The 10,481-nt window shown below is 43.0% G+C and overlaps 1 protein-coding gene across 1 annotated transcript; it reads left to right on the top strand.

The window, feature by feature from the left end:
* Nucleotides 1–2,923: 2,923 nt before the first annotated feature.
* RBM22 (RNA binding motif protein 22) lies at nt 2,924–9,975 on the top strand. Its single transcript, XM_028718288.2, has 11 exons — nt 2,924–3,047; nt 3,766–3,819; nt 5,005–5,034; nt 5,465–5,597; nt 6,110–6,210; nt 6,326–6,498; nt 6,627–6,827; nt 7,003–7,167; nt 7,559–7,647; nt 8,320–8,454; nt 8,996–9,975. Exons 1-11 carry the CDS (start codon nt 2,994–2,996, stop codon nt 9,124–9,126), a joined length of 1,266 nt encoding a protein of 421 aa, XP_028574121.2. The 5' UTR covers nt 2,924–2,993; the 3' UTR covers nt 9,127–9,975.
* The last annotated feature ends 506 nt before the right edge of the window (nt 9,976–10,481 follow it).

The following is a 10,481-nucleotide window of genomic DNA, read 5'->3' as shown; positions in this document are numbered from 1 at the left end:
ACTGTGAATTATCACTCTGTTTCGTCTGCTCAAGTTCTTCCCCATGAGAATGAGTAGGTCTTAAATGCTTTTATCACGCTTGTCTGTCCAATTTTGTAGTACATTAGCATCTTGGGCATACAAGCACTCAAATGTGCTTAGACATTAATAATTAACATTTATATTGTGCATTTCCAAGTGCTCAAATTGCTTATTTCAGTTATCCTTACATGATTGCTGTAAGGCATTTGGGTTAAGGATAAGAGATTACGTAATGCTTCCTAGTGGATTTGTGACTGAAGTAATATTTGAACTAGGAATGCTACAGCTCCTAGCTGCTGGCAGTGAGTTATCACTTGCTACTGACATTACTTGTTGATGGTTAAATTGCTATAAGACTGATCCTTTTTACAGCCAATGGTTGCTGCCATGTAATGTTTAAATTGGCCCCATACTGCAAGTACCTGTGCTTAAATTGCCACCTATCATTTTTTTAAAAAAATTGCTATACAAAGAGCCAATTGGAATCTTTGTTATTATCAGACTAATATTTATTGGGCATCACTCCTAGAAATTATAACCTATAGTTCCAATTTTAGGGAAAGCATCTTTCCTTGTAGACTCATGGAATGTCTTATGTTATGAGATGATCCCTGGTGTGAGATACAAATTCCTCCATCTGAAAACAATACAAGAGCCACCTGGATTAGGCCAGTGGCCCTTCTAGTCCAGCCCTGCTCTCAAAATGCCTGGGGAAAGCCTGCAAGCAGAATATGAGAACAACACTGCCCATCTGCAGGTACGATTTCATAGTGGCTCCAGTACAGAGCAGTTGGGATGCCTCTAGGTTCCATCTTGTTCCCCTGTGCTATTTAACACCTACATAAAACTGTTGGGAGGACGCATCCGGAGGTTTGAGCTAAACTCTCATCAGTGTTTTTATAGATTCCTGGGAGCTAGGGTTAAAGCACTGATTATGCAGGCTAACCTTGTTTTTTCGGACCAGGGCACCACCTAGGTAGGAGATAAGCTGTTAAGAGCTGGCTGATGATGGCCAATCATCAATCAATAGGGTGAAGCCTGTGTGAGAAAGGAGGGGGGACTCTCATCCAACTGTGTGCGCCAGTGGGCAGAGAAAGAAAACATTGAGGGTTTCAGCCTGGATGATGTAGACCAGGCATGTCCAACAGGTAGATCATGATCTATCTGTAGATCACTGGACGTCTGTGGTAGATCACTTTATAGATCACTGGCTCCCTCCAAAGGGGGTAGAATCACTGTGAGTAAATCAGAGTCTCTTGGGAGTTGGCCACCCCTGATGTAGACAGAAGGAAAGGTTTGAAAAGAAGGGGAGAAGGGAGGGCAGATCTCTTGGTGGGCTGGCTGGGACAAGCTGGAAAAGAGTGGCAGATGGCTGTTTGGCTGCCTTTGAATCCAATGCTGCAAGCTCCTCTTGAGATGTGAATGCTGGAGATCCCTCCACTGTATATATGTGTAAATGGAACACTTAATCATAAAGACACCACAGTCCCCACTGTACCTCATGCCAAAGGAAAAAATCTCTGGGCAAGTGCCAAGACCTCTGGAATCTTGCACTGCTCAGAGTTTGGGGTGACCTGTAATAGGATGCAGACGACTGGTCTGGAGCCATGAACCCATGGCTACAACAAAGGAGATGCCAACTAAATAGGAAAAGCTTTCTGACAGTAAGACAGTGGAACAGTCTCCCTTGGGTGGACTCTCCTTCTTTGGAGGTTTTTAAGCAGAGGTTAAGCAGAGGTCACCTCCTGGCAAATAGAAGGGGAAGAAATGGAGGCAGTGAGAGATTTTACTTACTTGGGCGCCATGATCACTGCAGATGGTGACAGCAGCCACGAAATTAAAAGACGCCTGCTTCTTGGGAGAAGGGCAATGACAGGCCTAGACAGCATCTTGAGAAGTAGAGATGTCACCTTGCCAACAAAGGTCCGTATAGTTAAAGCCATGGTCTTCCCAGTAGTGATGTATGGAAGTGAGAGCTGGACCATAAAGAAGGCTGATCGCCGAAGAATTGATGCTTTTGAATTATGGTGCTGGAGAAGACTCTTGAGAGTCCCATGGACGGCAAGAAGATCAAATGCATCCATTCTTAAGGAAATCAGCCCTGAGTGCTCACTGGAAGGACAGATCGTGAAGCTGAGGCTCCAGTACTTTGGCCACCTCATGAGAAGAGAAGACTCCCTGGAAAAGACCCTGATGTTGAGAAAGATGGAGGGCACAAGGAGAAGGGGACGACAGAGGACGAGATGGTTGGATAGCGTTTTTGAGGTTACCAGCATGAGTTTGCCCAAACTGCGGGAGGTAGTGGAGGACAGAGGTGCCTGGTGTGCTCTGGTCCATGGGGTCACGAAGAGTCGGACACGACTAAACGACTAAACAACAACAACAACAACAACAAGCAGAGGTTGGATGGCCATGTGCCATGGATGCTTTAGTTGAGGTACTGCATTGCAGAGGGTTGGACTAGATGACTCTTGGGGTCCCTTCCAACTCTATGATTCTATGACACAGCTCTACCTCTCACGTCTCGCTTCTACCCACTGGCCTGTGTGGGGCTGTGAACTGAGCACTTTCCCACTAGGCATTTCCTACTAAACACCACGGAGGGGGGTGGGACTAGATGACCCTCATGGTCCCTTCCAACTCCACAATTTTATCATTCTATGGCTTCCAGACAGGCTTCAATTCTGTGCGAACAGGAGCAGGACACCTGTGACCTCTCAGTACAGCTGAGCTCTCTGGACACCGACCATGCTGCCTTGGGTTGATGGGAGTAAGAGGTCTCCCCCCCCCCCAAAAAAAACAAGCCTCCTCCCCCGGTCTGGAGGGCCGCCGGTTCCCCATTGCAGAGGTGGGGCGGGGGGGGGGGGCGCGCTGCCACTCTACCCGTCTCTATCTCTATGGCGAGGTTACGTGAGGAGCGCTTCCGGCGTGCCGACAGTCTACTTCCGGGCGCCCCTGTTCGGCGTGCCAAGATGGCGACGTCTCTGGGATCCAACACGTATAATCGGCAGAACTGGGAGGATGCGGTAAATACCCCCCGTGGCCGGGTGGTTCCCTCGGGTGCCGGGGCGGGAAGGAGAGGGGTGCGGGGGGAGCTACTCGGGGCTCTTCAGTCTCCCGCGGGCGAGGGATCCGCTGCCGCCCGCCCGCCCGCCCGCCCGCCCAGTGAGGCGGCTGGGTTCCTGCTTCTTGCCGGGTCAAGGGAGTCCTGGGAGCCGGCAGCGAGGAGCCTCGTGCTAACCACCGAAGTCGATCCGATTTCCCACCTTGTAAAAGAGATGTTTTTGGGAAGAATCTAGCTTAGCGAAGCTAGTGAGGTGTTAACTGTTGCTGCGCAACAGTGCAGCAGTGGGCGTGTGGGCTGTTCGCCTAATATGCCGAAGTGCAGTTCGGAGGATGTATATAACTGCATGCTTTAAACGTGAGAACTCATTGCTGTGCTTTCTCTCACGGGCTGAAGAAACCAGGAGATTTGAGTTGCACTCATTTGTTCTCCTCTTGCTGTTTTTTGCTTTTGTGACACAGCACTTAAAAATAAAGCTGATACATACTGTACACATCCAGCCCCAGAAGTGCCCTTGACACTGAATGCTTTCCATCAGATCCATTTACTGATATTAGGAATGTCTGAGGTGTTTGTTCTCACGTTCAATTTGAAACAGGATGTTTATAGACATCCTGTTTATAGATTCAGGGTTGGTGAAATGTGCTTGCAGTGAAATTATTTTCTTTTCTTCTGTGTAGGATTTCCCCATTTTGTGCCAGACATGTCTTGGAGAAAACCCCTATATTCGAATGGTATGTGTTTATTGTGGGCTATTACTAAAGATCAGCAGAATGAAACAAAGATAAGAGGATATTAACTTGCAGGGAATTTCCAATTCCGACTTCATTGTTATAAAGTATGTACTCTTTATATGATGGATTTTGCTTCTAAGAAAATATGTTTTAAATTGAGGTATTGATCTTGTGAATAGGGACGTGGGTAGCGCTGTGGTCTAAACCACTGAGCCTAGGGCTTGCTGATCGGGAGGTCAGTGGTTCGAATCACCGCAACAGGGTGAGCTCCCGTTGCTCGGTCCCAGCTCCTGCCAACCTAGCAGTTCGAAAGCACATCAAAGTGCAAGTAGATAAACAGGTACCACTCCGGCAGGAAGGTAAATGGTGTTTTCGTGCGCTGCTCTGGTTCACCAGAAGCGGCTTAATCATGCTGGCCACATGACCCGGAAGCTCTTCCGGCTCCCTCGGCCAGTAAAGTGAGATGAGCACCGCAAACCCAGAGTTGTCAGCGACTGGACCTAATGGTCAGGGGTCCCTATTGTTCTTGTGTATTCACTTGCAAGAATAAGCAATGTATTGTATTACAGTTTCCTTGGTAGAAGGTTATGCTAAATATATTGAGATGAATATCTTAGTAGGTTTTTAGATCACTTGTTTGTGATTGGAAATTAAGCATTTATAAATCATTTTAAAATCAGTTTGCCTGAACATAGTGATATGCCTCCATTTGTGTTTGCAGGCTCTCCATAAGAATTGTTTTTCTCTGAAGTTATTCTTCACTAATGCTCAAATTTACACTCTGGTGTACATGCACAGCTGTTATGTAACCAGCCATTCCCACAAACATTTAATGGAAGAAACATTTCCCTTTTGTGTATAAAAAACAACTTCTTCCATTGAATCCCTGGCAGGCAGTATCCTTTATGCTTGGAAGGGAGATCAAAGTAACATTTCTTATAGAAATATGATTTTCAGTCTCTTTAGAAAGAGAGGTGAGGTCAGAGGTTTTTGCATATTCCTATCGAAGAAAGTGTGAATTCTCTTCTGTTCCCTAGGACAGTCTGAGCAGATAAAGTAATATTCAGTACAGTTAACATATTGTGGAGATAATTTGTAGGAGTTGACAAGGTAAACTGGATTTCAAAAGGCATATTATCTTGGGATGCAGTTATTTTTTCTAACATGTATTTTCCTTTATTTTAGACCAAAGAGAAATATGGAAAAGAATGCAAGGTATGTTTGTCATTCAAAACAGAGTATGTTACGGTGACACAATTTTAAAGGGTGGTTGTATTACTGGTAGAAATATTTCCTGACAATTTAGTGTCACAGCAATAAAGGATAAGCATTAAATCTTACTCATGCAGCTTAGTTTAGTTCAATTCACTTCAGTGGTGTCAATAGAACATGTATACAACAGTGTTGCTAGAGCTACACAGCAAAACATATCATTCATTTCCACAATGGAATAATGGAGAACAGCAAAGATAGCATTGCCTAAAAAGGACTAAACACACTGCAATCAGTTCCCATCCTCATTGAGTCTTCCAATAATTACTTCCCTTGTTTTGAGTTTATGTAGTGTTGATAACTGAAAGTGCACCAGTCATGTGTTCTTCTATAGTTAGATAGGCTGGTAAACGTTAATGCAATCTTGTCTCAGATCTGTGCTAGGCCCTTCACAGTATTTCGTTGGTGCCCGGGTGTACGGATGCGCTTTAAGAAGACAGAAGTGTGCCAAACATGCAGCAAGCTGAAAAATGTTTGTCAGACCTGCCTCCTTGACCTGGAATATGGTGTGTGGCTATCATTTTACTATACTGTGCAAATACAAAATTAACACTTTGTTGCCAAGTATAGAATGTTGTTGTTGTTAAAATTTTATATCCCATCCTTCATCTCAAAAGATCTTAGAATGCTGAGTGAAACAAAATTTAAATGTCTAAAATCAATTTCAGTACAGAAACAGATTGTATATGGACTCCCCTTCCACATTTGGGCCTGCATGCATTAGGTGCTGAATGGCACATACTGGTGCTATTCCCTCTGCTTGGAGAGTCTGAATTTAGCATCATCTTTCCAAAGCTAGGCAGTCATTGCTGACATTTTTTCATAGTGGAGATGAAGTTGAAATTGTCTCTTGTAGTATGTGCTCAGCCTGCTTCTCTTAAGGAAAATAACTGGACAGAGGTCCATGATCTACTTTCAAATGCTCTCAACTTATTTGCTTAAACACTTTGCTTATAACGTTTGTGGTCATTATTGTTTAGCTTTTATATTAACTTTCTGTTTCCCCATTAAATATTAGGTCTGCCTATTCAGGTTCGAGATGCTGGACTCTCGCTTAAAGATGATATGCCCAAGTCGGATGTTAACAAAGAGTATTACACCCAAAATATGGAAAGAGAGGTGAAGTAATGTTTCTTGTGTTATTAGTGGCGTTAAAGTAAATGAACCAGATCACTAAGACATGTGTTTTTCACCTGGTTTTATTGTGTACATCCCTGTTTCTCTGCTTTTGTAGATCATGAACTCTGATGGCACCCGACCTGTTGGTGCTTTAGGAAAGGCAACATCCACCAGTGACATGTTGCTGAAACTGGCTCGGACCACACCTTACTATAAACGCAACCGTCCCCATATCTGTTCATTCTGGGTGAAAGGAGAGTGTAAAAGAGGAGAAGAATGTCCCTACAGGTATAATTATGGTGAAAAAGTAAACTTTATCAAGAAAGCAGATGTCTGAGTAATTAAAAGGTTAGACGAGACAGGTGAAATTGGCACTTAACAACAAATGTCATGAAATATTGCTCTTGAATCCTTAGACATGAGAAACCTACAGATCCAGATGATCCGCTTGCTGATCAGAATATCAAAGATCGTTACTATGGAATTAATGATCCTGTGGCTGACAAGCTTCTCAAACGAGCTTCCACAATGCCTCGTTTGGACCCACCTGATGACAAGACAATTACAACGCTGTATGTAGGTGGCCTGGGTGACACCATCACTGAGACTGACCTTAGGTAAGTGCATTTTTGGATCTACTTCAGATGGTGTGGCTGGCAGTGTTGGTTGCATGTCTTTTGGTATGTCTGCACAATGAGCTTTGAGGTTGTGGAGTGTATTAGGTTTGAAGCATCTTAGACTTCAGGAATGTGAAAAGGGGCATTTCTTTATTGGAATATGTTTCCTCCTCAGGAATCACTTCTATCAGTTTGGCGAGATACGGACGATAACTGTTGTGCAGAGGCAACAGTGTGCATTTATCCAGTTTGCTACCCGACAAGCTGCAGAAGTGGCAGCAGAGAAGTCCTTCAACAAGCTCATTGTCAACGGTCGCAGGCTTAATGTGAAATGGGGCAGGTGAGTGTTAAGGAAATCAAGTGATGGCAACGTGTATTTTTCTTTCAGAGATTCTGCCTTGACAGTTTCTGCAGTTAGCTGAGAGCACCATCTTGCTTATTCGCTAAGCTGAACTCATGCAGCTTCTCATAGAGCTATGACCATTCTAAGAAAGCCACCCAGTTCTCTTCCTATCTATACAGTATTAGGGAGCATTACCAAGTATATTTTGCAAATCAGTTGAAATACACAGCTATTAAAGTATGGCACTGGCGGTGCTTTTTCACAAAAAATATATAAAAAATTAAATTTGTTTTTGTTAATATATGCTTACAGTTTTTTAAATCTGGAAGTCCGGCATCCACCCAGCTTAATACTTGACCACAGTTCAAATGCTTTGATTTGGTTTCAGGTCTCAAGCAGCCAGAGGAAAAGAAAAGGAAAGAGAAGGAATCACAGAATCCGGTATAAAACTGGAGCCAGTGCCGGGATTACCTGGAGGTAAGGAAAGTGCTCCTTGTTCAGAAACATGGGTTTTCTGACATTCTAGACAAGGTGAATTGCAGAAAAATTGCTTTTCTTGTTCTGTTTATTTGGAAAACAGAGGCGCAATAAACATTTTTATTTTGAGAGCTTAATGAGGTCTCATTTTGAAGTTGGCATAGCTAGAGACTGACTGAATTAGGACTAGAGAAGGAAACAGTGCTTATGAGAGAGTCTGTGAATAAGTTTATCAGAAGGGAGGGAGGTAAAAACTAAAGGTAAAGGACCCCTGGACGGAAGGGAGTTAAGTTATACTTTAAGGCAGAAATGAGGAACCTGTGGTCTTCCAAATGTGGTTGGGCTCTAGCACCCATCAGCCCCAGCCAGCACAGCTAATGGGACAAGGATGATGGGAGTTGTAGTCCAAGAACATCTAGTGCCTTGCAGATTTCTCCTTCCTGCTTTAAAGGTTGGGTGGTTAAACTCTTTTGAAACCTAATAATATAGGCCTTGGCAAGATGAGGCATTTGATTTAGAGTTAGGTGGCTTTGATAGGGAAGGAAATTCCTTTACTGAACCTATACGAACGATAATAGACATTGAGAAAATGGGCAGCAGTAGTGCTCCATGGACTTGGGTTGCTCTCGTCTTCTGAAAAAGGTTGACGTCAAGTCTTTTGTGTCCCCACAGCTCTTCCTCCTCCTCCTGCAGCAGAAGAGGAGGCAGCCTCTGCAAACTACTTCAACCTACCTCCCAGTGGCCCTCCAGCTGTGGTGAACATTGCCCTGCCACCCCCGCCTGGGATTGCTCCACCCCCACCCCCAGGTAATTTTCCTTTGTTTTCTGGGGAAATATGTGGCAGAATGTCTTGTCTTTGCATCTGTGGATCTACTTTCTATTGCTTAGTTAATCTCTAGGACAGGTATAGGCAAACTTGGCCCTCCAGAACATCTTTTATTGGTATTCACTTAAAGAGAAGGCTAGTTGAGCGTGTTTGCTTCTTTATTCATCCCGCTCAACTTTATCATGGCATTTAGCAACAGAGAAGCGATTGCTTGTGAAGCAACATTGTGGGAAATGTAATTGTGGGGTCAGACTATTTTTCTAGGGAAGATTTGCAGCCCAGTCTTGTGCTTGATTGCTAGGAAACAGCTCACAGAGTGCCATGTGGCTTACCCAAGCAAGATGGATTAAAACAACAAATAAAATAAAAAAGAAAGAAATTGTGTTAAAGACAACAAAATCAAGGTATCTGACATTAATTAAAGGAGTATGTCAGGTGCCAGTCACAAATTCACAGAGAATTTTCTCTTACCTATAAAAGCTTTGATCAAGTGTCAAAGATTGTCTGTCCTCTTTTCCGCAGGTTTTGGGCCACACATGTTTCATGCGATGGGCCCTCCACCTCCTTTCATGAGAGCTCCGGGTCCTATCCATTATCCTTCTCAAGATCCACAGAGAATGGGTGCCCATGCCGGGAAGCACAACAGCCCCTAACATCGCAAGATCATTCTCATTGTTTATTTTCTTCTTCTTCTTTGTTTTTTTATGGAACTTTACGTTGGTAGCATACCACATTCAGTTACAATGTGCAGCAAACAAAATATCTCTCCTTCATAGTCACACAGCCCTGGTTCAGTCCAGCTGTGTTACACAAACAAAAAACCAGATCACTTGTATAACCAAAGAACTTGATACAAGTATTTTGAGGCAACAGTGGCTTTTTTTAAAATGACCTAGAGGAATTTTAATTATAGTAGAACTACAAATCCCATCAGCGTTTTCAATTTTGGATACTTTCAAATAAACTAGTCTTTGGCAACAAAACGAGACACCCTCCTTTAAGACAGTTTGGTAATCCCCAGTGGAAACTACCCAACATTGTTCAGAATGGCCTGGAAAGCCCTTCAGTAGTAATCTGTTTGAATGTCAAATTACTGTGTTGCCATTAAAACTAGATTCAAGTTTCTCTTGGCGCTGAGCTGGAATGGAAAGATACAGGGAGGTCATAGACTATAATGAGGGGCATATGGATGCTGTGCCACTTTCTATTCAATGCTGTTTCCCATCATTCATGATTCTGTCTGTGATGCATGCTACCAAAATGTTGAGGCGGCAGCATTGCATGCTTGTTAAACCTCTGTTAAAGGGGTTGGTGACTCTTTGAGTTGTGACTTACGTGGCCTTCATGTCCATTTGCTACTGAAACTAGTCTGGTTTATTTCCTAACGCAACACTTGATTACTGATGGCTCTTTTAGATATGTGTTTTCGGTATTTACCCTGTACCATCTGTTTTTCTGCATCAAGTCTGTCATGTGTCCTAGTAAAGAGAATCATATTTTTACCTATGTCCAAGTCTTATTACCTTGTGTGCATTTTTTTTCCTAAAAAAAGAAAACACAGCACTTTGCAGGTTCACTCAGTGATATCTGGAATTTGCTTCCAGAGGCAGTTGTGTAAAAGAAATGGATTTGGCATTGCTGAGTGTTTGCCCTAAAAGAATGGAATATAAAAGTGACTGATGAACATTTGCACAAATGCATTTTGATTTTTTAGCCCCCCCCCCCACTGGTGTGAAACTGCAGGTGGTATGCTATTTATCAAAAGTGCCCAAGTCCTTATTGAAGCAATTTGAAGGCTTTAACAAATTCTAAAATGACATCAGAGATGAATCTCAAATATTGAAGTGTTTTACCAAATAACCAAGCAACAAGCATTTTAAAATACAGTTCATTTTATTTTCCCACATATTTCCAAATGTAAACATCACTTCCAGTTCATAAATTTAGAACTATTCCTTCACTGACTAGGATTTTGTAACAAATAATAGTCTGATATTTCTACCTATTA

Source organism: Podarcis muralis, chromosome 2 (genome assembly GCF_964188315.1).
Source record: "Podarcis muralis chromosome 2, rPodMur119.hap1.1, whole genome shotgun sequence".
NCBI lineage: Eukaryota > Metazoa > Chordata > Lepidosauria > Squamata > Lacertidae > Podarcis > Podarcis muralis.
This window is presented reverse-complemented; position numbering and strand designations above follow the sequence as displayed.